Source organism: Brienomyrus brachyistius, chromosome 3 (assembly GCF_023856365.1).
Source record: "Brienomyrus brachyistius isolate T26 chromosome 3, BBRACH_0.4, whole genome shotgun sequence".
Lineage (NCBI taxonomy): Eukaryota > Metazoa > Chordata > Actinopteri > Osteoglossiformes > Mormyridae > Brienomyrus > Brienomyrus brachyistius.
In genome coordinates, this window is record NC_064535.1 from 31,567,011 (window position 1) to 31,593,824 (window position 26,814).

The 26,814-nt window shown below is 44.8% G+C and overlaps 1 protein-coding gene across 2 annotated transcripts in view; it reads left to right on the forward strand.

Moving 5' to 3' along the window:
* camk1da (calcium/calmodulin-dependent protein kinase 1Da) overlaps positions 1–26,814 on the forward strand; it is an 84,594-nt gene continuing 57,780 nt past the window's right edge. Inside the window, exons 1-2 of one of the 2 annotated variants that reach the window (XM_049006564.1) lie at positions 1–813; positions 3,142–3,228. Coding sequence is in view for 1 of the 2 variants with exons in the window: in XM_049006563.1 (XP_048862520.1) it covers positions 3,134–3,228 (95 nt within the window). In the remaining variant the exon portion in view is untranslated. Of the gene's footprint in view, positions 814–2,496; positions 3,229–26,814 lie in introns of those variants that run through there. The other variant, XM_049006563.1, reaches the window with a different exon arrangement.

Consider the following 26,814-nt stretch of genomic DNA (forward strand, 5'->3'; position numbering starts at 1 on the left):
GGGCACACCAGTAGCCCCATCCGAGCCCAGCGTAGCTCACCCGTCACAACTCCAGAAGAAAAGAGCATCCAACCCCTCTCCATGAGATTGGTTCCAGAGCCCATGCTATATGCTAAGGTGAGCCTGACTATATCTAGCTGGTATCTGTCAGCCTTACGCACAAGCTCAGGCTCCATCCCCAACAGAAAGGTGACACTCCATGTCCCAAAAGCCAGTTTTGTCAGCTGGGGATCAGTCCACCAGGGCCTCCCTTGGCTGCCACCTGATCCACATAGCACTGAACCACTGACATTTCCCTTGCAGGTGGTGGGCCCACTTGGGAACGGTCCCATGTGACTCTTTCGGGCTGGGTTCGGCCTGGCTCCAGGGTGGAGCCCCGGTGACCTTAGTCCGGGTGAGGGTAACGAGACCTTGCTGCCAGACAAGCAGATGATGGATGGATGGATGGTTTTGAACCAGGAATTTGTAGCTCCGAATTCCCCATCAAAACTGCATTGCAGTCACTGCCCAAACATGACTGAACGCCTTTTGGATCAATGTACAGACTTTCCACATTACCTGCCTAGTGGTCTTATTTTCAGGTGTAAAAACAAAAATGAACAGAGGCCTCCTTGCTTGCTGGAGGGGATGCAACCTTGTTGGGGGGTTGTCTCCCTGTCCCCCACCTGCACAGGCATTTAGACTCCCACAGAGGAGATGGCGCGGGAGGTGAGGAGGGAGCCCCGTCACGATAAACTTGCGAGAGCTGCTGACTCAGTGCCAGACTCCGATGGGAGAGGGAGATGGAGAAAGCAGTTGAAGAGGGAATCACAGGTGAGGAGTGGGGGGGCGGGGGCAATGAATTTTCTCAAGTCAGGCAACTGCAATAGTTTGCAGCTGGAATACTCATGAGTGCAGGATGTATTGTGTTACTCTTGAGTTATGTACTTGGAAACATATAGCTAAATATAAATCTGCATGAATGGATAAAAATCTGTAAGGTGGTTTTGATACAGATGTCACTGAAGCAACAAAACAATAGTCAGTTGTGCTGCAGTGACAAGGCATAATCTTTTAATTAATTACTTTCTGATTTGAAAATCCTCACTGGCCTTTGTGTGATTGCTTGTAAAATTATTAATATTGGAAAAATGTTTTTTGTAGATTTTTAGGAATTAATTTATATTTAACCATTGTTTTAAGACCTAATCCTGTCCACTATTTTAATCCATAAATTTATTTTCCCAGAACCGCTTATCTAATCCAAGGTCACAGTAGGTCTGGGAACTATTCCATGAAGGGCCAAGTCCACCTTTGACAGGATGTCAATCCATCACAAGACAGGCACATATATTTCTGGAGCGATGTCATTCCACCTAAAAAAGTGTGTTTGTGGGAGGAAACATCACCCATGCAGTTCCTAAGGCGTGAAGTCGTGGTAATCACCGCTATATATGGTGTTTCAGGGAAGTCTTTACTGAAACTCTGCGGTTAATTGCACATAGCCTAAGAAAAAAGATTAATAACTAGTGAGACCAATAACAGGGAAAATGAAGCAGAAGACACATATCATTGACACAATGTGTATTAACAGCATTTTTCAAAACCAGTGCAGGATGAGCCTTATGATACATGATTCACAGGAAAGGCTCAGTAACAATGTAATCAGTTACATTTTTAAAGATGACGAGCTCCATGTAATCCGTAGCTCTTGACAGTACTGCTTGCGGTTCAGAAGCAGATTTTGAAATCGGCTCCTTGTATCTGCTGCCTGCAGGAGCTGCATAAAGGTGACATAGGAAGTGATACAGAACATGCACGTTATGACAGGGGCACAGAGGTGGCAGTTATTCAAAGCTGTAAGATTCATTATAATTATCCTGCAGTCACATTAATGCCTGACCGCTAGTGTGTTCCGCACTGTTGTCAGAAACGTAAATGGGAAGGAAATGCCACCCAGTGCCCCAAAAAGAGGAAATTCCTTGTTGAGTCTCCACCTACTTTTCTGGACGCAGACAATTAGGCTTTTAATGACAGCCTTGAGTCTTAGCAGCAACATTAGGTACTGTGTAAAGAGTATTTTACTTTAAATTCAAATGCACCATGGGTGTAAAAATGAAAAAGACAAACTGACTAAACCAAAATCTGAGAAGGTGTGATTGTGTGTGATTGTGTTGCGCCAGGGCACTGCGGAAGAACATAGACCTATAGTACAGCAACAAGTACCTTTTCTATTAGGCCTATATTTATAAAGTTATATTAATATTAGGATTTTAATGCTTTGATCCTAATTATTTTAATACACTAAACGCCCTATATAGATATATATTAAAGACTTTTTCTACGTTTGGATTTTTTTTGTCTAAATTAATTTTTTTATCAATTTGAACTTTTTTTTTAAAAAAAAAAAAAAGCAGGTGGCGCATGCTAGCTCATGCAGCCAGCTGTGCTGGCGTGAATTTATCCACTTTGATCATCACAAGACGCCAGTTTGTCTCTTTGATTCCCTAATAAATGCCGATCCGTTTTGTAGTAGTACATCCCCTTTGACGTGAGCCCTGGTTTTGGTGCAATGCGAATTATCGGTAGTCATTCAGTCATACACACATACACAGACACGCACACACACTCAAGCGCAGAGCGCCGGCAACCGGAGCGGCGAGCAGCATCCTACACGCCTCTTATTGCCATAACAACCGACGGCAAAGTCAGCATGGTTTAATAAACCAGCCGCCCTCGAAATATGCGATTTGGCCGAAGGTAGCGACGGAGGATCCCATCTCTTCTGAAGGGCGAAAGGGACGCATCTTAGAGTGGCTGGGCGGCCGCGGATCCCAAGGTGACGCGCATCCGACAGCCACCGGCGTTAAAGCGCGATCAGCCTCGCGACCCGCAGGGTTGCAACCTCCGAAGGGGGGTGTGGGGGGATAGATCTCCCTAAGAAGAGGAGAGTGAGCGAAAGAGAGAGAGAAAGTGACAAAGAAGCGGAGAGGAGGCGGCCACATCGAAAAGAGGCAACCGAGACACCCCGGATCTGCCTGCCTCGCTGTAGCTAAGCTCAAGCAGGAAGTGTAATTCGAACCGTGGGAAAAAGGGGGTATTATATACCCAGGGGGCTCTGAAATAACTGCGTCCCCCCCCTCCCGTTTCCACTATGGCAAGGGAGAACGGAGAGTCCGGCGGCGAATCGTGGAAAAAGCAAGTTGATGACATCAAGAAGATCTTTGAATTCAAGGAGGTGCTGGGAACGTGAGTACGGCAACTTTCAACGCGTTACACTGTCGCAAACAAGCAAGTTATCGGGAATTAAAAAAATCAATCAAGTTTCCACCTAGAATGAAACCCTATGTCACAGCCGGCCTAACTGGCGATGGTGATGTTGTGATAGAGACGCTTCCTGTGGTTACTCCGGTCTTCATTATTGGAAAGTGGGGATGAATGAACGGTGATGTCCACCCGTGTAAACGTGTTAAAACCGAGATCATCACAAAGACCCGGCTGCCATAGGTTTCATAGTTTATTTCACGTACACCTAAAAAGGTACATATAATGACACATACAGATCTGAAATGAGGAAACGTCCCACATTACTTCAAGGTTGACGGCACGGGTTAATAAATGACTCAAAATGCCTCGTTATAGTACATACCCGGTAATTTCGGTGGACTGTTAAGTCGAATACATTAAGATCAAAATGTTTTCTCCATAGTACCATATTCTGATACTGTACTATATTTAATAAATGAACCCCCCGAGAGCTGTCGGATTATATTTTTTGCCCATCGCGACAACCTTTCAAAGAAATAGGATTGAACTAATTAAGTCTTCGACCTCCTACCAAATAATATGATTTACGTCGCTATGCATGCAGTTATGTGTTCCGGATTACCTGAATTTTATAATGTACATTTTTTCTTTCTGCCAATTTATCATAAAGCAGACTACCTGACCTGCATATACAACAGCGAGTGCATTGAATAGTATAAAGTGGCATTCTTTTGTATTTATTTGGCTCGGCGCTAAATATTCATAAAGGGAAATGTAGTCTATGATATTAATTTTTAATCATGCTCTGTAACTGAAGTCGTCTGTGACGAACAGAGTGATATTGGCAGGGAGGTAAGCGTATCAGGGACAGACTAGGATTAAAGGACTGAGATTAGCAAGGTTTCCAGAATAAACGGATCTCCAGCTTCACATGTTGCATAATAACAACAACGACAACATAATCGGACGTGTTAATTTTGTGGAAAACGCTGTGCGTTATTGCGTAATGTCATCTAGTTTTGGTTGTGCCATTGTCTGTTATTGTCAGAGTACCAGTGGGGGGCTAACTCCATCATATGAAGTAATTTGATGTGGAAACTTGTCCCGATTGCGTATAACACGGTGACAAATGGGTGACTGACTCGGCTGGCATAAGTAAAATGCTGGTTTGTGTTCTCAGAGGAGTGTTTCCAGGATTAAGCATATGTGCCAATTTTTTTGCTGTGACAGGCGTGTATCCACCCTGTCCTGGGGACCTTTCCTGCCTTCTTCTTATCATTTGAGAGGGCAACTCAGGCCAACATAACCAGTCAGGATTACTGGGCAGCTCCCATATATATATATATATATATATATATATATATATATATATATATATATATATATATATATATATATATATATATACACATTGTATTTAACCATAAAGTCACCAGTGGGTTCAGATCATCATTTTTCTTCTAAGGTCAGCAGGTTGTATGGTGGTTGCATGGTTGTTGGTTTAAGTCCCTGGCAGAATCATGGGAAAGGTACTGAATTTTTACTATTAAATGCCAAAATGTATAAATCCTAAGTTGCTTTGGATAAAACTTAAGCTGTCCTCCAATTTTAATGTAGCAAATGAGTGGAGAAAAGTCGGAGGGTACGAAAAGTTGGCTACAGTCTTAACACGGACAAATGAGTCCCCAGCTGACTGGTCTCTGATTGGCTGCCGTGATTCACTTGTCAGTGTTCCTTCCAGATCTTGATGGCTTGTTGGCCTGGGTAGAGGTTCAAACCCAGAGGTACATCCTAGTTTTATTAAGGGGACCTTCTGCTCTGGCCCCAGTCAGTTGCAAATCCTCAGATTATTTTCAGCCACAAACCAATTTTTTTTATAACTCTTATTTACTCCCAGGCTTATAGGAGAGCCTATGCCAGACAGCTATTCCATCCAGTCACGGCTGACTTTAAGGCACAAAATAGCAGAGCACCATCTGTGGGGGGAAAAAACTGGCCACTTCTGAATTTGGATTGGGGTATAATTTTGAATTTGAATAGTGGCAGAAGGGGACCACCAGGGGATCCCACCAGAAAACAGGGGAAAGGGCATGTCCATTCGTTCAGATTCAGGATCAATATCTGCATGGCTGGCAGGTTGCGGCAGAGCTGATTGTCCATAAAACTGCTTTGCTTACAGATACTCGGGGTGAAGGGCGATTATTTCTTTGAGGTGGCTAAAAATATCTCATTGAAAAGTAAGTCATTCTAATTATTTTGGCTACATTTGTTACTGCTAATAGTGAATGGTTTGTAAGTGTGCCCTGTGATGGGCTGGTTCCCCGCCTCGTACCTGTAGCTTCCGGGATAGGCTCCGGACCCCCCGCGACCCAGAAGAATAAGTGGTTTGGAAAATGGATGGGTGTTACTGCTAATATATTTGCCCACAATCTGATTTTGTTAAGGGACGGAGGTAATCATTGTTGACACACTACAGCACACAACAATGAAATGTGTCCTCTGCATTTAACCCATATGCAATATAGCAGGGGGCATCTAATTAATTACCTGGGGAGCAGAGCTTGGGGTGGTACCTTGCTCATAGTACCTTAGTGGTACCTGAAGTGTGCTTCCCTACCCATTAGGCCACCACTGCCCCTATGTGTATGAGTGAGCGAGTGTATGCAGTGTTTTTTTTTCCATATTTGTATGTTTTTGATTTCGCCCCTCTCTTCTTTCTTTCTTTCTTTCTTTCTTTCTTTCTTTCTTTCTCTCTTTCTTTCCCTATTTCATGCACCATTCTGTATAAATGATGTAATAATGGATTGCCACTCACCCATGTCAAATTCCTATACTGCACCGTTTTCTGTCTTGCACTGTCTCATATACACTGGTTTTATTTATCTAAGTAGTTTGATTAATACAGAAGTCGACTTTGACTTAATGTCAAGCAATGATAATGATTTAAATGTAGCTGATGTATATCAGCGGGCTGAATATTCTGCTGTGGGGGTGTTGGTGATCTCTGTGCATATCAAACCAGCTAATTTCCATCCACGAAAACGGTGTGATAATGTGGGGCTAAGGGCTGTGATTTAGAAGAACGCCGATTCATTCATTCATAATGAAATACATTGTTGTGGCCTCCCAAATGCAAGCTGTGCACAGGAAGGCTGTATCGCATGATGTAAGTGCCTGTATAACCACAGGGCATTTCCTCAGGCATTATCGACTATCTTTATCAGCATCTGAAAGCAGCCACACAAAAAAGAAGCACACAATTATAAACAAGAAAAAAGACTTAACTGCAGATTGTTGCTAACGGCTTCCCTTGAAGCATGGTGTTCCTGGGCTACCGCCATGCTCACTAATCACCGCCGATGGGCCGCGCAGACGTCCTGCCATGAGGCATGTGCCAGTTACGGTGAGGGAGGCTGCCCCATCAAGGGCGTGAAGTACAAGCCCAATTGACAGTGGCGGCAGTGCAGAGAGACCTTAAGGGGGGCATCCCGAATGGGTTGGCAGTCTAAAAGCAGCATATGATGCTCTCCCTGTATGCACAGTGTGTGTGTGTGTGTGTGTGTGAGCCTTCCTCCATTCTCTGAATAAACAGACCCCAGTGCACTTCTTGCCCCCCCCAGCATGGATCTGCATGGCACAGCTTGGCCTGCGGAGCATGCCTCCTGCAGGGTACATGGCTGTTTGCTGTTCATGGGGCGCGGCTTAGCTAGCCTCCCAGCAGGGCTGTTGTCGAAAAACATTGAAGGAACTTCACCCTGGTGATGCAAATCTAGAAGGACCCCCCTGAAATATCTATCTTTCAGGGGAGTGAGTGGAGCTAAGATACTTTCTCATTCTCTGTTAGTTCTAGCAAACAACAAGGCTAAACGACTTGTCCTCTTAGAACACACAGTCTGACCTTTGACCTGGTCCTTGATGAAAAGTTCAGTACTAGGTCTGTTCTTCTTCAAACTTGGCTCACTGAGATACTGCAGTTTGCAAATTATGAGGCTGAGTTTCATACTTAAAACACCTACAATTTGACCTTTTAGCTTAACCTTGGTGAAAAGTTAACCTTTAGCTTCAGGCAGTGAACCTGACTTCTTCCCAATATTAAATATTAATTATCCTGCATTGCATTTTAATTATTGGTTTACTCACCTTCCCTTTTCACTGTACTAACTCATAACAATCAATCCATCAAACAATCTTTCAAATAACTTATTAAACATAATACATATTACATGACCATTGTACATATAACAGCTACCTTGTGATGAACTGGCATTATGTCTAGGGTGGTCCCTACTTTTGATTGCTAGAACATGGGCTGGGCTTACTCAGACCCTATGCAAGTAAATATCGAAGGCGGATTGATGGATGGACGGGTGGATGGATGGAATATATAATAATAATTACAGAGTCAGTATAATTTGAACAGTTTCCTAGGTCTTTCCCTGTTTAATTTTTGAATATAGATTCACAGGCATACATTTGTTTCATTTGGATGCTATTATATATGACCCATCACCACGAAATGAGTCTTATGGGTGTAATTCTACCAGTGCGACTTAAGACTCATTTCGTGGTGATGGGTCACATATGTGACATCCGGTTAGCAAGCTAGATGCTTATTCAAGCTCTCAGTCATTTGAAATTACTTCCTGCTTTTAGCTGACATTATACATAGTTCACTTTGGTTCCACAGAAAAAAACAAAAATGAAGTGAGTTAAAGTAACCAGTTCCTTAAATGTGATTTCAGTTTAGGCAAAAAAGGCAAATCACTGACCAGAAGTTTATCTTTAAAAAATGGGCCGGCACTTGTTGCGGCTAGCTTATCCGGGCAAACCGCCAGCCACTAAAAGCACCCAGAAAATGGGGTTGGGGGGGAGCGTATCTGGGAGTGATGGAAGCCTATTGGAAAAGCACTGTTTAGCATATGGACTGTTTGCCTGAGTGAGCTTATTTCCTTGAGATTACAGGTCACTGCTGTGTCACATGCGTTGGCCCCAGGCTTGGGGCCCAGCCCTGTTCACATTCCTCTGTGGTTGTCCGTAAGTGCCATTGGTGAGCCATGAGTCTCCAGGTTTGTCTCCCCAACACATAGCACGAGCAGAAACCAACTACCCGGACCTGATCCAAAATGACCCTTAATTATTGTGGCCATTTGCTGTGGAGTATAAATTCATTCAAATATGATTTTATTTAAGCCTTATTTTATTTGAATGCCCGCTAAAACAGGAAGATCTAAAAAGCCTCTGTCAGGCGACCCCCCGGAGGGAAACACGGACCCAGAATTGTGGGACAGAACGATCTTTACTAGATCGGGCAGGCAATGGTATTTAAAGGGGCAAGACGAGGAGAATAGTCGTGGGCGGTAGCTGGGGTCGAAAGCCGGGGTGGTCAGTCCTACAAGCCGGCACGGGACACTGAGACATGAGGAAGGGGAGACGCAAAGTCCAGGGGTAGGCAGGGCAGGCAGGACGGGAGACTCAGGAATGAGGAGTGATCTGGGGAAGGAAGGCAGGTAGGGTGAGGAGCACACAAAAGGCAGACGGACAAGGCAAGAAATAAGGGAATGGCATGAGACAAGAAACAGCTTGGTATTGCAATGTAACATTAGCAAATACTTCGCAACTGGTATTGCGTGCTTTCCACCTTTATAGTGCTCCCGTGTGGAGCCTAATTGGTAGTTTTCTGGTTATCCACGCCCGGGAGGCATGACAGCCACTAGCTGTTTTTTAGAGCCGTATCATACACTCATCCTGCTTTGATGTCCCGATGTCCTAATTGAGTAGCCAGCTTGCATTTGCCTGGGTGTATCTTTGGCATGCCTTTACAGCCCATCTCAGTGCTTGGGAGGGACGCTGAGGTTAGGGAGAGGGTGTGTGTATGACTTAATTTGCCTATACCCCCTCCCCACTTTCACAGCTTCAAATTGTACACTGTGCACGTGTGGGTCGATGGACTGGTGCATGTAAGTACCGCAATCCTGATTGGTAGAGAGATGGTCAACACCTTAATGGCTGTCATTGGGGTAGAGGTAGCCATGACAGTAAAGATTCTGCTTGGCAGAGAGACATGACTGAGAGTGCTGACTGTTCTTAACTTATCCTTCATCTGGCTCACCCAAATCATCCTTCCCTTGTACCTTGGGTCATTGCCGGAGTGTCTAATTGTACAGAACTCAATATATTTACAGACCAGTGTGGGTGAAAAGTTTGAGACATTCCAGGTTTTTTACAGATCTCTTACTGGTTCAAATGCCCTGTTGTAATCAACACTAGCACTCTTGGATATATGTTTGCACAGGGGTGTTAGTCTAGCTGTGTCATGAAATCATAGGTTATTTGTTTCTGTTGAAAATGGTCATGCTGACCTTTGGATTCCATGTACTGTTCATACGCTGAACCTTAAATGTAGGAACTAAGTGACATAAGTAATTATGTCATATTGCCCAGCAATTTCCTACTCATACAGAGAAAACTCACAGTTCAAGCCAAAAACTGCCCTGTTGTTCTTCATTAAATTACAAGAAGTCTCTGTTCTGATTTGTATGAGAAGACTGCAAAGGCAAGTGTTTATACTCTTCGCATTACTAGCAGCAGTGATGTTTTGGGGTTTAAGATTCACAAGGCTAAGCTATTTGAATGCTTTTAACCCTTTGCCCCAAGAATGTCTTACTCTTCAGATAGATGCCTCACTTCTGCCTGCATGATGCTTAATTCACATAATCATCAGCCCCCGATGCCAGATTTCCAGAGTGCCAGCAGAGCACTTGCTTGCTGCCTGATTCTCTCTGACCTTGAGCCTGGTGACGCGGCACAGGGCAGAACACTGCAATATGCAGGACATCCCTTCCTGGGCCGTAGGGACCAGTGGACAGCTGCTTCGCATGTGGCTGATCTCTGAGGAAGGTGGGGAGGCTAGTCTCTTGGGGGTTTGCTTTTGTCAGTATAGAACTATGATCTCCATAGCTTACTTTTACCTTGTTTCCACCAATACGTTGCCGGAGCTGCTGCCAGAGCCACAGCCAGAGCCGCTGCCTCTGGACTTTTTCCCAGTCTGGAACTAATTCTGCACATTTCCACTGCAAATAAAACAGGCCCTGGGCCAGAAAAAAATGGCTCCAGCATGACATCACAGAAAGCTGGTCTCAAAGTTTGAAACCGTAACATCAGCAAAAGTCTGATGGGCTAACACATCCAAACCTTCTACGTAGCCAGAAAATTCAATCCATAACCAATATAGGTTCGTTTAATACCACTGGTGCCAGCTTATTAGCAGAATAATGTTAGATATTTTTTTTTTATTCTGTGGAAAATGAAAGCTGGCCAGATTTAATAATAAATCCTACACGTTGCAGGTCAAATTAACAAAATACAGACGCTCCTCTACTTACGAACTTTCAACTTACGAACTTTCAGACATACAGTACGAACGAAGAGGACTGTAAGTCCAAATTGTGTTCCTTGGGCTCCCGTTTCTTGTCTGCAACATAATTTTTTTTTTCTGCATGCCAATTCCGGGTAGTACAACTTCTTGCCACTTCTCCCGCTGTGCAGCAGTGCAGCATGCATACTCCCAGCATCCTAGTTCTTAGTACATGCGTATACCCTTAAAATGATGTTGAATAACGACTTACGAACATTTCAAGTTACGAACAGCCATTCAGAACGTATCTCAGTCGTAAGTAGAGGAGCATCGGTATTGTGGCAATCAAGTGACGAAGAGATCACGATGCAGAAAGCAAAGTAAAATTTTTAGCAGACTGTTTTATTATGCGATCTTTAGAAGGACAGCTGTAAAACAGCAAGGAAGAATAAACTCCACAAAAATGGTTACAGGCAATAGAGAGAGAATGCATTCCGTTCTTTTTTGAAACCAGTGGAAATGCGGGCATGTTTTCAAAAGGCACCAAGCAAGAACCAGCCCAGCACCAATATCAGCACCGGCTCCAAGGCATTGCTGATATGACAACACCCCCTAGTGGAAGGCCAACTCGTGGCCATCTTGCCTCAAATTGTTAATGTCCTCTGCATTCAAGCTCCTATCACAGACTATGCTGCAATAACAAAAGCATTAACAACACTGTTTGTGTATACTGAACTATTTAATAAAAGCCCACTGAATTGTGGGAACTGTTGCCACGGCATCCATTGTGGACTTACTGATTGCTCCTTTATTCAGGTTGTAAGGACCTGTACTGTATGTGGATTGATCTGTGCAGTCACTCTGCCTTATGCCAGACACAGGACTCCCTCTCATCAAAGTACTTTCGCAGGGGATCCCTTTCTATAAGGCCATAGATGAGACCTGGACAAAGGCCAGTTCATGACCAGATCTAAAGGTGCTTTTCCACCGCACAAAGTATGGTACTTTCGGTATAGTACTTTAAGTACTTTAGCTTTTCCATTGACTTCCGGTCGAGTACCAGTACCGAAAGTGCCAAACCAGCTGGGGTACTTCTTTGGTACTTCGGTACTTTGGGGTGGGACTGGCAAACGTATTTGCTGTCGGTTGGTTATGCAAATAGCCTGCCGCTGAAACACAAAGTACAACCGACATCTTTTGAAACACAATGAACAGCGAACAGAAACAACATAAAAAGCAGTAGAAACAAAAATATAAAAAAAGTAAAATGGAAGGATGGACAAACACAGGCTTTAAACGCCACATGGTTAGATGAACAGATCCAGCGGGATTTAGATGGCACGACTCGAAATAAAAAAGTATTTGCCGTAATAGCAAGCCGCTTGGAAGAAATGGGGCACACGCTGAACACCGAACAATGCCGCTTGAAAATAAAACACTTAAGCAGGACAACAGGAAAGTGAAGGATCATAATAATATGTTTAAATTCATCGAAAGAAATACCAAGCCGCGCTTTGTGATGTCAGTCAAGGGCGGTCACTGATAATGTCACTTGGCGCCGGTACCAGTTTTTACACCAGTGGAAAACCGACACAAAAGAAGTACCATACTTTTTGCACTTTATGGAAGTACCGAAAATACCGAAAGTACGGTACCTGGTGTGGTGGAAAAGCGCCCAAGTGAAAGAGGGTTTTCTGAAATCATTATGATGTTTCCTTTTATTGCTTACAGTTCTTCCACTCATGTTAGGACCTCATAGAAATTTACGTTATACGGTGTTGCCTGCGGTTCACAAACACTGTGGTCTACAAAGAATTTGGTTCGCAATCAAAAATTTAATGAAAAAAATGCATTAGTTCGCGTACAAAATTTGGTCGACGAACAGATTCATTGACAAGATTTCTTTTTTTTATACTAGTATAGCACCGGCCGGGCGCATGTTCTAGCAAGACCCGCGTACAATTGTAAATAGAAGGACTACAACAGGCAACCAACAAGCACCGAAACCAAATACACAGACGGTAGTCACAAGGTTGTCAGGTGCCGAACTGCAAGATGCACACGGTGGAAGACTTACATACGCTAAATACATGCGTGGATCGGACCAGGTACACGCAAGTTACGGGCAAACACACGCGTGACAAAGGGAAATGAAACCATTAACATTAACAACAACAACAATACAAGGGCTTTAAGGACTGTTAATAAAGAGCGTGATTTCCCCGGCAAGCAAATCTCCATGTTTCCCTCTGCTCCCGCGATGCCTCGGTCTGCCTGTCTCCACACTATATTGTGTTTTTCTTTAAAGTTTTTACTACAAAAACCAGAGAATTGCCTTGGTTCGCGTACAAATTGGTTTGCGACCACTTTCCTGGAACGGATTGTGTTCGTGAACCACAGGCACCACTGTATTAAATTTTCAAATAGATCTTAAATGAGTCTTTTTATTGACTAGTCTGGAACTTTTTGTTCTTCTGTCTTGAATAAGCTTTGTAGTGTTTGAGTGGTGTAGCACTCAGTGGGGCCTTTCAGCAAGGCCCTTAACTCCAGTTGCCTTGGGGACACTGGCTGGCCCTTCTCTCTGATCTTTACTTACGTTGCATTGAATATAAGCATCTGATAAATCAGTGTGAGAATGTGATTTGTTCCTGTTTCAGGAGCCTGTTCAGATTTGAGATGGGTGGATCACCATGTGGCAGTGAAACTGTGTGAGCGGGTGTGATAATCTTAGGCTCTGACACAGCAACACTGCAGGCCCCCAGGCGAGCCGTGAGCGGCCCAGTATCTGTGGTACTCTATTGGTACAGGCTGGAACCAGAGGCTCACTGGGCAGCTGTTTTGCATTCAAGCCCTTCTCTCTACCACCTGTGTTCAGGTCATTATTCTGTTGGGGAATCCCATTACCTGCAGCCCCAGGTGCAAATCAATCACCAATGGATTTTGTCTCATTTTGACACATGAATAGGAGCAGACCTTTCCTCACACAAAGACCTGACTCCAAGAATAAACTTACTCTGGATTTGACCCATTTAATCCAAAGAGATCTTTATGATTTTTTATGATTTTACAGCAGCGTGAACTCAGACGTTTTGAGTGTTCTGAAATTTTGCATATCCCTTATAAATCAGCAACCTGATGAGAGTCTGGATCGATCTGTGAGGATATATTACGGCTTGATTCCCAGAAATGCCCATTGCCCAATTCTGTATCCCTGTGCTGTGATGGAAGGGTTCTGGTGCTATGTGCTTTTTGGTATTTACTGGAGCTCATGAGGTTTAATACTTACATGTTAACTTAATATAATAGGTAGCGTCCTGGGGTGTTACACAGTCTTCTGTTAGCTATTGCATGGGCTGTGATTCAAAAAAAAAAAAAAAAGACATAGGAAGTGGACAGAAAGAAGAACAGCAGCCCTGACTCTACATTTATAATGAAATGTTACGTGGTCTCCAGCTGCTCGCTGCTATTAGCATGGCCCTCTTCGCTCAGTTGCAGGGGTGTGTTTTTAATTTTTTTTTATTAAAACCTATTTTTACACCTTGTGGGGACATTGTTTCAGTCTCCAGAAGCAAAACCTATAGTGAAAGCAATCAAAAACCTAAAACTGCCCAAAATCTTGTATTTTGTTAGGTTATGACAAAGGTTAGGACTGGGTCGGGGTTAAGGTTATCAGTCCCCGCAAGATATAATTACAAACCTGTGTGTGTGTGTGTGTGTGTTTGTGTGCGAGCAGGTATACCTATCCTTATGGGGACACAATGTCCCCATAACGTGATAAATATACATTTTTTTCCCTTATGGGGACCGGTTTCCTGGTCCCCATAAGGGAAAACTCTATTTTATAAAAATCAGTGACTGCTATGAAAAAACTAAAAATGCAAAAACTCTTGTATTTTGTTTAGTTACTTATGGTTATGGTTAGGGCAGGGTCAGGGTTAAGATTGTCATAGTTAGCATCAGCATTTTTCCCGTAGAAGTGAATGAGCGGGCCCCATAAGGATAGGTATTCCCTACATGTGTGCGTGCGTGTGTGTGGTTCCTCGGTGGTTCCATGGCTTTGCTGTTGAAGTACAACAAGCCACTGTATTAGCAGAGAACATGTCTCAGCTTCGGTCGCTGTATCCAAGAAGGAAACAACCGCTTCTGGCCACCGTTCCAGATAAGTACCTGGCGCTCATGAAGCAGCGACCGATCCAAACAGCGGGATGACTTCAGTGCAGATGAGAAGTACCTGAACCATGGTCTAGCATAAACCTGTCGGTCTGCCATCCCCACACCGACGCACTGGGCTCAGTTCTCAGTGACGAGGTGGCCATTTAACCAGCCCTTTTATTCCACATTTTCTCACATCATGAATCTCTGATCTAACGTGCGACGTTTAGAGAAGTGGGGAAGTCTGCTTACCTTCCATAACCACCCATGCAGACAATGAGGAATAATTGTGTTCCTCTTTGCTTCAAGAGACAGTTTCACTCAGTTTCCTCTAATGACATAAGTTATGACATTACGGGAAACTGACGCCACCCCAGTGCGGGTATGGTGGTGGTGGTGGTGGTGGTGGTGGTGATGGTGGTGGTGATGGTGGTGGTGGTGGTGGTGGTGGTGGTGGTGATGGTGGTGGTGGGGGAGGATTCAGAGAAGTGACATTCTAGTAACACTGGTTGAGGGATCTCTCTGTTGTGGAAGCAAAATCTTGCCAAATAAAGCTAACTACCCAGTTTCCTGATACAAGGGCCTGATTACACACACACATAGCCACTCAGGGGAAGTAAATAAACACATTAGCAGGGTCCTTTATGAGGCCTTTGAATCTTCACACATAATTAGCATATCAAACCCCATTCTTTGGCATGATCATTTATTATGGAATAATGCTGTTCATGGAGAGTATTTTTCTTTTAGGACTGTCTGCATGGTTCAGGAGTCCGAACCGGATACCTTTGAAGTTAACTCATCCTGGTGGACACAGCTTGAGTATACAGCGCTGGCAGTAACCAAAATGGCAGTATTTTGGAGAAATACACAGCGTAACCAACGCTGGGATCAATGGTGTCATTTGAAAGACATGTTCAAAAAGCCTGTGTATTTTTTGAGGTCTCTGAAACATAACCAGAGGTGTATAAAGGGCAGGGTCACAGTCACATTGGCTCCAGCTGAAAACTGATTGGTTCCTAGAGTGCCCTCACTCCCATCGCTGCCATTCTTCTCCTTTGTGGGATGTGGCATCGAAATCCATGCCCAGTGGTGTCTCCAACGCCACCTCCTTTCAGACCCCTCAGCCTATGATGTCTTCCCTCTCTTCCCCCTCCACATTTCTCTCCCCCATCCTCCTCTCACTCTGAATCCCGTCTTCTCCTTGCGGGGGCTCGGCTCAGCTCCCGTGGGCCGTGCGGACGTGTGACGGATAGGGCTTCTGTGGGTGTGCTTTCTTCAGCTCTGAAGTTGCGATTTCAGGAGCGCAAACCTGCACTTGTAGCCTTAAATGGATAATCAGCGCTGGCATTAGCAGTGACTTCGTCAACCACAGACCGTTAGCAGTACCATCACATTTAGCCGTAGCTATAACAGTACAAAACAACAGCAGTAGCCACAGTATTGTGGCCAATACCTGCACTTCTAACACTGCTAGATCTGACAAGAGTAGTAACTATTTACGCACAGCCAGGACAGCAACACAGGGCTCTTCTGCATGCTCTGTTTTATCTTTTAATTGTCTTTACTGTGTGATCGTGTGTGTACCCCGCGAAGGACCGACATCCTGTACCGGGTGTCCCCTGCCTCGTATCCTATTCTTCCTTGGAGAGGCTCCAGGCTCATTGTGACCCTGTCCTGGATAAGTGGTTGGGGGATGAATGTATGGATATTAATAGCATTAACAGTGGGACTATAGCATAAGCAATAATATTAGCATTAACTGCAGCACAACAACAGCAGTATTATATGCTGAATCTACAAGACGTTGAGTACTACTGTCTGGGTACAATGTCACAAAACACATTAGGATCATTACCATCCTCATTAGCCACATTGTTCTGCTGTTTTAGGGATATGATTGTGGTCTTTCTTTAGTGTATCTGTATTTTTAAATGGATTTTCAGAGGGATTTTCAGTAAGGTGCAAAAGAAGCCTCGTTCTTCAAATCACCTTGAGTCCATCTGTTAGAGTCCCCCTTTGAACTTTTACGAGGGAAGGGAGATGGATTGGGCAGCACAGCCTTTGATGACAAGGCACCCTGTCCACTCCTCTTCATTGAATCCACTGGTACACATCCCTTTGGAACATCTACACTGTACAACAGGGATCTGCTGGTTGGACTTAGTTTCTGTGCTGTTACCAGTCCAATAGTTTGCACTTTTTATGAACACACTGAGGGGACTGCGACCTTACAGCTGAGAATTACAGAGACACTTTAGCTGAATATGAACTGAGAGGAAGTCTTTACAGCTGCTCTGAAGACCTGCTACCTACTTTGCAAAGCAAGTTTTAGTCCCTCAGTGCTGTGTATGTTTCCTGCTAGTCAATCTGGATTCCCCAGCCAAGTGAATCCCTGCATCTGTTCACCAGGAGGTCGAGGTATCTTGACAAATAGTGCAGTGTGTGTGTGTGTGTGTGTGGGGGGGGGGGGGGGGGGTAATGCGAGGTGCCTCACTTCACGTGGCAGCAGCTTGTGTCACCTGTGAGCAGAAATGAAAGGTTAAACGAACGAAAGCTGAATGGAGAGCGGGGTGACCTACATTGTGCTAAAAAATGTGTATCATGAGTCCCCACTGGGGTGGTGCCTTTGGTCAGCTCAGAGAGCTTTCCTTTCTGGGTTACAGGTGAGAGTGAAGGTTTCACACTAGAATATGTGGAGTATCTCGTCTCCTGGGAGGGAAGTTGACTTCCACGCTCACTTCTCAAGGGTCGTTCATTGCTGAATAATGCAGAGTCATTAGCTAGCAACAGTGCTCAAGGTGCTTATGGTGTGTAGCACTCACTAGCAGGGCAGCAGTCCCTAAGATTTGGGCCTGGAGGGCTGCAGTGACCATCACTTGGGGCAGGAACTAGACTAGGAACTAGAGTCAAACCTGAAACCACCTTTAAACTTCTGTCTGTCTGCCCCTTACTTTGTGTTTGTGTGTGTGTATGTGTGTTTGTGGTCCAGGTGTACATTACATTTGGTCCCCACAATGTGATAAAAACTTGTTATTTTTACATCATGGGGACCATTTTTTCAGTCTCCACAAGCGGAAATTCAGTTTAATAAAAAATATGTGTCTGCAACAAAATAGCTAAAACAAACAAAATACAAAGGACTTTTTTGGTTAAATATGGTTAAGATTAGGGCTGGATAGGGGTTAAATTTGTCATTGCTGGGATTAGGGTTTTGTCCATGGAAATGAATGGATAATGAATGATATGACTATGTGTCTGTGTGTATGTGGAGTTGGAATGTCCTCCTGGTGTATGTGCAGGTTTCTTCCAGGTCCTCTCATCCCCGCCTGCCCAACCACCCCCCCCCCCCCCCCCCCCCCCCCTACAGTCCAAAGACATGCCGTTAGGCTAAGTGGTGTCAGTAAATTGCACAAAGTGTGTAATTGTCTGGTTTGTGCCATGTGATGGACTGGCTTCCTCCCCGGGGTGTCCCCTGCCTTGTGGTTTCTGGGAAAGGCTCCAGGCTCCCTGTAACCCTGCACCCTTTTTATATTCCACAGAATAAAGGAAAGGGTGAGAAAATCGAACAAAATCCTCCTAATTGTCAATATGTTGAGTGTTTTCGGCTCAGTCATTTCCAGTCATTTCCATCTGAGCTGTTATTTTCCTGTGAGTACGGAAAAGCACTTGAGAAAACATAAATGTTTGGCAGACCGCAAACATATCACGCTGATCTCACACAACCCCAGGCTGCCACAGAAGATTCCAGGATCAGATACCTTAATCCGCTTTCTGTGGGAGCCAAAGAGCTTCCTCTGTCCTTGCTTACGAAGACATTCAGAGACAGAGAAAGAGAGATAGAGAGAGAGAGAAAAGCAAAGAAAGAGAAAGAAAGAGGTGGGATGAAGGGCAGTGAGAGCTTACAAATATTCCCCTTCCTGTCACTGGGAGGCAGCACCCCTGGCCTGTTCCAGCTTTTTTAGTTCTGCCAATTATTATGAACGGCCTTGAATTACCCAACAAAGAACTTAGGAATGTAAATAAGTATTTATTTCTGGTTTAGACAGGCTTAAGGCATAGCCGAAAATGCTCTTTGTATTCGAAAGTGTTTAATGTCATAAAGTAAGGTAGTGTAAGACAGTAAGGCTTCACATGGTGGGGATAGCTATTGAAAACAGACTCATCACTTGCTGGAACTTGTTTTATTGTGGTGAGATCAGACACGAGACTTGGATACGAGCTATTCTGAAATAGAGCATCCCAGCCATAATACCAGGCTTTTTAATCAATGGTCCCGAGTCGCGATACAGAAGAGAGCAACTGCTGGGAAGATCTGGAAAGAGAAGAGCTGGAGAAGGACTCTGGTGTGAATTGTTTGTGGGGGAATTAAACGATGCTTTATTTGTCATTTGCATGAGTACAGTTATATTGGAATGCTTCTTTTTACATAAAGCATCTTGTTCTCCTTTGAGATATACACACACACTTATGTATAAGTAGTTGACAGTGAAGCTTGGGGTCTGAGCACAGGGTCAGGCCATTTATCCAACATCTCTGGAGCAATTGGGGGTTAAAGGCCTTACTCAAGGGCCCAATGCTGGTATCGATCTGCTTGCTCTGGGATTCAAGGTGATGACCTTCTGATCACAAGCACAGAGTCCTAGCCTACTGAGCCACCCCCCATGGGAAATATGATGGTGGAAGACTAAAACCAAGCAGAAGTGCAAGCAGCAGAGAGAGCAGATGGCAGAGAGTAAACTGAGCTCTGAGTAAAGCTGGCAAATATGTGTTTGTAGAACATGGGACTTTGGTTTTAATGAAGCTCAACAGGGGTGCAGTAGTTAAGTATATTATGGGACCAATGCAGATCATCACTGAGAATTACACATTAGCCCTGTGCACTGTGAGCAAGGAGGTGAGCGACTGCATTTAGCGGGCCTCCACCGTCGACCCTCTGCATCCCCCTCCCACCATTTCCTGTTTCCAGTTTCACATTATTCTGGCAGTCGTTACTGATTAAGGTTCTGATGGTTAGTTGGGCATTGTCATCTGACTCCTGGCTCTCTAATCATACAAGTTTTTTTTGTTAAATATTTGTATCTACATCATGTTTGTCCTGGGAGATGGTGCTCTAACATGGGGCTTAACTTGAAATGATCAGAAGTTTGGGTTAATGGTTAATCCATCTCGCAGACAGCGAGCGCAAAGATAATAAATTACCAGAGCCTGAAATGATGTGGGCCCCATGCAGCACGGGCCAATGCCGCCTCAGTTCTGGAACCTTCTATAGAGTACACTGATCAAAGGGCAGTCTGACCCAGCGTGGAGCTGGTCCTCTGATCACTGCGATGTTTGCAAATGGGTGTTTTTAAGAAGAGTGAGTGCAAATAACCTATGCAGAATTGTCCGTTCATCCAGAAATGTAACCAATTACAAGGGGGGAGCAGAATCAGGTGACCTTTGCACATGCTCAGCTTACCCCGTCCTTATTCTGTTAGAAAGTGTTAATATTTTATCTTCCCTTGGTCCCACTCAGGTTCTGAGGACTGTCCTCATGCCCGAATGTGACCTGACACCCCTTTTCTTCTGTTCGTGTACCTTCCTAATCCTAATTCTGCTTTCATTTGCCCCATCTCCCCCCTCCTCCATGTGCCCCCTTCTCATCCCATGATCCATATCATGGTCCCTGCTCTGAGTGATTTTTTTAAGGTTCACCTTTTCAAGATTTTAAATATGTTTAAAAGCTGCTCTGAAAAGTACAGTGCCCATAACACAGTGAGTCTGGGGAAAGGACTTCCAGTGGTCCTCCAATGCATGTATAAAATATATATAAACATAGGCACTTTACTCTCTGCTATGTTATGTGTGAGACCTACTTTCCATTGTAGGCTTCTCTCTGAAGGGACCTGGCTCAGTTTGAGTGTGTAATAATGATGCACAATTCTAGGGGTATGTGGTGGGGGGGGGGTGTCCTTGAACACAGCTCATGGTCAAGCAATAGCAGGCCACACTCCCGGGATGCCTGTCGCAGGGCTGGATGTAATGCATCACAGATATGCTTTGCACACATCTTTGTACAGATCTACTTGATTCTGTTTTTTTGTTCCTTTCATTCTGATGAGTCAAGCCTGTGTTTCAACCATAAGGAGACAGGCCTGTGTTTGGGCTATGAGGAGACAGGCTTACGTTTGGGCTGTCAGGAGAGAGGCCTGTGTTTGGGCCATCCGAAGACAGGCCTGTGTTTGGGCCATCAGAAGACAGGCCTGTGTTTGGGCCATCAGGAAACAGGCCTGTGTTTGGGCCGTCAGACAGACCCGTGTTTGGGCCGTCAGACAGACCTATGTGTGGGCCATCAGGAGACAGGCCTGTGTTTGGACCATGAGGAGACAGGCCCATGTTTGGGCCATCAGGTGACAGGCCTGTGTTTGGACCATGAGGAGACAGGCCCATGTTTGGGCCATCAGGTGACAGGCCTGTGTTTGGACCATGAGGAGACAGGCCTATGTTTAGGCTGTCAGAAGACTGGCCTGTGTTTGGGCCATCAGGAGTCAAGTCTAAATTTGGGCCCAAATGGGACATTCCTGTGTTTAGACAGTGATGAGACAGACATGCTTCTGTACCCTAATGAGACAGGTGTACATTAAAATGTTATTAATAATAATTATTATAAGTAAAATCACAAATCACGGCACACAAATGGTGTTATTAGAAAAAATATATTTTATATAGCAATTATTACTACTCTGAGTGAATTTGGTTTCACTCATTTCTGTGTCTTCCAACCCAGGAAGCACTGAGCAGGGGACGCACTGGATGGGATGCCCATCCATCACTCACTTTGGTAAATTTAGAGGTAATACTTCAACTAACTGTGTGTTTTTGAACTGCAGGAGGAAAGCTGAGCAAACTCCACTGAATATGCCATCTTACAGAGTCTTACATGCAGATTAAGGAAACACTGAATTACAGGGCCAGCAATGTATGATAACAGTTCTGCAGCAGTGGCAGATGGAGGGGAAAAGCACATAATTACTTTGATGCAGTTGTCTGTTTGTTTATGTGTATTTGCAGTGTGCGATGTACACATGGGTTGTAAAGTTTTTCACATGGCCGCTCGTGTGGAGTCAGAGAGTTTCCTTCGGGGCAGAGGGGGTTTATGCATATGAGTTGCATATGCAGTATGCTTACCTCACTTTCAGTATGCACCCCACATGGGTGAATAAAGCAAGCTGCTTCTACATCTTGTGGAGGGGGGACTTCGGGATGACCACCCCCCCCCCAAAACACCTACTTCCCGTGGCCCAGCATTCCGGACCCTAACCCCATCACTCATTTTCCCATATGAAGCTGGAGGAGGACATTGTCCAGCAACTCTGAGGGACACACTCACACACCTCACAGCGTCAGCAGGAAAAGTCTCTTAAAGTGCTTGATATCTGGCTGGCTGGGAGGTATTGCTTTATAGTCAGACCCCTAGTCTGCTAGTCTGCCCTTACCTATGTTTCTGGATCTAACAGCTGGAGCTAACACTGCCACCTGTGATTGATACTTAAGTCTGGCTGACACTGCATCCTGTGATTAATACTGCAGTCTGATAGACACTGCAGCCTGTGATTAATACTGAAATCTGGGCGACACTGCAGCCTTTAATTAATACTGTAGCCTCTGATTATTTCTGTGTCCCATTTAAAATCGTAAGTCAGATATTTTGAGTTCCTTGTCAGAAATTTCAACTGGAAGTCAAAATTCCGAATTGTTAAGTCGGGGGAACCTCTGCAACCCCCCACCACAGAATTCAAGATGGCGGCACCCTTCATTAACATAAGTGAAAGCTGTAGTTATATTCACACTAATGTACAGCGCTTTTGTCTGATTTGTTTCATTAAATATGTCATACAGTAAATGCAAGTGAACAAAGTTAAAGACTAGTTAAACTGGGGTACCTTAAATCCAACAAGTTTAAGCAAGAAAACAAGTTCCTGGTATTGCTACATGGCTTTTCAAGTTGTTATACAGGAGCACGGCTTACTCAAGTGTGATGTCATTCCCAGTTCCTACTTTCAACCTCCAAGGTAAATGGAATGCAGTAAAATACTTTAGTCTGACAAACACTGCAGCCTGTGATTGTTACTGCAGTCTGATGGACAATGCAGGCTATGCTTGATACTGCAACCTGTGATTAATACTGCAGTCTGTGGAGCACTGCGGCCCTTGATTAATACTGTAGCTTGTGACTAATACTGCAGTGTGAGGGACACTGCAGCCTGTGACTGGTACTGCAGCCTGACAGACACCGCAGCCTGTGATTGATACCGCAGCCTGACAGGCACTACAATCTGTGATTAATATTACATTCTGACATGCACTACAGCTTGTGATTAATACTGCAGGCCATGCAGTCAGTGATTAATTCTGCAATCTGAGTGACAGTATAGCCTGTGATTGCTACTGCAGTGTGGTGGATACAGCAGTCTATGATTAATACCGCAGTATGTGATTAATACTAAAGTCCCTTCTGTTTGTACCAAGCCAATAAAGAAAGTTGTAAAATGTGATACTTCTCTCCTTTGTAAGTCAATGCAGGCCCCGTTAGCAATCTTGCGGTTAGTCGCTGCAGGTGCAACCCACCGCCCAAGCACAAGTACAAAGAGCACGTCTTCCTGTGGGTTCTTCACAGCTGTGCTTCACTCCTGTTTGCGCGCTTTGCCTCGATGGCGGATCACGAAACGGGCCTGGTCTCATGCCATGTACACAACGTTGAACCCTGCAACAGGCTGCTATGGAAACAGTAGCCAGGAGGAAGCTCTGTGAATAGGAAGACTTAATAAAGTTTCTTCAGATTTGTCACTGGCAGCATGGGGGGGGGGGTCACTGACGCAGTGGGGCAATGCTATTAACCAGTCTACTTTTAATACTAATAGTATTAATACTTTTAATGCTAATCAAAATAGGGCCTCTTGTACAGGAAAACATCCACGCTAGAGTTTATGAAATTTATCTTGTCAGCATGCTGTACCGCATTGTTGATTACACCCCTTCCCCCATCCAATTTTGAATCATTTCAGTTGCCATTTCTGCATGTTAGATGAACTCAGTCTCTATTTATGTAGCCAGTTTGAAGCTTGGCTGTTTCAATGAGGTCCTTAGGCTGAGCTGCTCATCTAAAATAATGGGTGATGGCTTGTTTGGTGTGTGGTTATTATTCTGTAAGTAGGTGTATGGTTTCATGTTCTGCTTCTCAGGCTGAGAGTGGGTTATTTGAGGCATTGCTTCTGTGCCTCTGAGTTGACCTCCTGAGGCCATGGGGGGTTCGCCGGATCTGGAGAGGGGTAAAGCCGGCTGGATTGGATGGCCTACATGTTCAGGTGCAGCTGTATAAATGAGTCACAGGATATGTGAGATTACAGCAGTAACGCATGGCCACACAACTGATTGCTACTCGGCGCCGAGAGCGAGGCTGTTTAGGCTTTAACGATGGTGTTTTGAAAACACTGTTTTCTTTCCTGGTGATGTGACAGCACCTTGCATGTCCGCCTACGGGCCGGAGCGCAGGTCTCCTTCTGCTGACATCACTGAGCTTTACTCACTGTTCCGGCCGACCCCCTGCGCCCACTTTTTCCACAGGCGTCCCCAGCAGCAACGTGTTTGTGACTCTGGGGCAAAACCGACAACCACGAGAAGCTGCGATCAGGCTTTCACTGGCTCCCCCATCAGCAACATCAATCTGAAGCAGCAGCGGCAAACCAAAGTGATGACAGATTTTATATCAATGAGAAAATGAAGAAAAGGCTGGAAGAGATAGGACAGGGTGAAGGAGGGAGGTCTGAAGGTTGTCATGGCATGGATGCGACGTCCATTTATATAAGTGGCCCACCATGTTTATGTCATCTCTGAGCATGTATTTCTTTGTGCGTGTACATGTTTAAAATCCATGCTTGTGACACAGAGAAAGTACCAGGGAGTGTGTTTCAGTAGATGTTATGGACTCAGTCAATAGCAGGAGGTGTTTGAGTGGACATATGATGGTCTCGGGGGGCTCTTGGGAGCCCGGAAACTGTGGGGATGTTCAAAAGGCCAAAAAAAGCAAACTGTCTGAGGGGGAAGTAGGGAGGCGAGTCCATCGATCAGGCAAAGGAGAAGCACTACAGCACATGCAGGAACCCGAGACATAGATCCAGATCACTGCACAACAGGACTAGTCAGAGAGCTGAGTCCGTGCTTAGACCCTGTGCCTGAGTGATACTTAAGCCCGTGTCTGATTAACACTGCAGCCTTTGTTTGATTGATACTGCAGTCTGTGTCTAATTGATACTGCAGATAATGTATGATTAATACTTCAATTTGTATGGGGCAGTGTGTGACTTAGCAGGCTAAGCTTCTGTGCCTGTGATTGGGAGATTACTGGTTTGGGGTTCAAGCTCGGCAAAATTGTTACATGCCTGTGGGCCCCTGAGCAAGGCCCCTAACCACCTGCTCAGGGATGCAGCATGTTGGCTGACCCTGCACTGGAGATTAATAAATCACTATTCTGTTCTAATGCTCCAGTCTATGTTTGATTACTTCTGCAGACTGTGTCTCTGCAGTCTTTGTTGGAGTAATACCTCAAATCATATCTGTGCAATAATGCAGTCTTTGAGTTATATTACAGTCTTTGTCAGAGTAATACTGCAGATCTTGTCTGATTAATACTGTAGTCTGTGTTTGTTTAATGCTGCAGGGTACCTGATTAATGCAGTCTATGTCTGACTAATACTGTTTGATAGTACTGCACACTGTATGTGATTACTGCCAGCTACCATTGTCTTTCAAGAAGAATATTGAAATACCACCAATTGTGTATATATTTTTCTTAACCAAGACTTAAAACCTGCATATATAAGGACATCATTGACATGATATTTTCTCTCAGTCTTCATTGAACTGGCCGGTATGGATGACATGGGTCTGATCAGTGCTCATCTGGTTACCCAGAGGGGACATGCATCACCAAATGATTGGGAGGAACAGGGGTAGGATGAGGAAAGCCAGACGTGAAGATCCTTCAGGCCACATGCGCTTAGCGCGTTAGCGGCACAGCACTGAGTGCGGCTTAAGTGTTGTACACCTAGAGCGGGGTCAGCAAATGTCACCAATGGAAAATGGTGGGTTCAGTATGGCCCCATTGCCCCAGGAATGCTGTCCACCATTGGATCAAGAGAAGGGTCTTGAGAGAGGTGTCTGGGCAGCTGTGTAATGTTCTAATCGTGAGCCTTGTTTTTTGGGACTTTTTGTTCAATGTTTCCTTGGCTGGGAGGTGGAGGGCGTCTGTGTGTCATATCAGGACTGACCCTGTGCTGCTGGTTTGGGTGAAGTCAGCTTTTTCACCCACCAGTTCCCATCAACCCCTGCCCCCTGTTCCACCTCTCCTTCCTGTGGTTCTACCGTCCTGACCACCGGCGCCCCATTGAGGCTTCCCTACCCCATTTCGTCCTGCCCCTGTGATAGATCTTGTTTTTCATTTTGTCAGCTGCTTACAGCACCCCCCTCAAAGTAAAGTGAAACCAGAGTATGGTAACTTTAATATGACAATTTAACACTTTGTGTACAGCCAAAACACACGTATGCATTGCCCAGTGCCTCTAACTGATGGAAGGGCTGTCATCAACCCCTCATGGTCCAAGACGTCCTGGGAGATGGGTGAGATGGAGATAGGACTGGCAGGCAATGCCAGATCCAAAACTGGGTGGGGTGGGGGGGGTAATATGAGATGTGATTCCTGTGGTTCATTCACACACTGTGTTTCTCGGGAGTGTGACACAACAGAAACTGGGAATCATCATCTGGGGTGTTTTTATGTCCATGTGGTCCCATTGAAGACCAGCAGGAACGTCATTAAAACAGGGACATTTTCAATGAGCAGAAGACACTCTTGTCACACTCAGTCTGTCACACTGCAGGCCACTGACGCAGGAGAAACTGGCGCTTTTCAGGGATGCCGTGGTAGTTCAGTCTGATTAGACTATGAAGACCAAAAGCAGAATGGCCATCCATGTCCTGGCAAGAGCCCTTTTTTTTAGATCTCCAGACGTGGTATTCAGGCT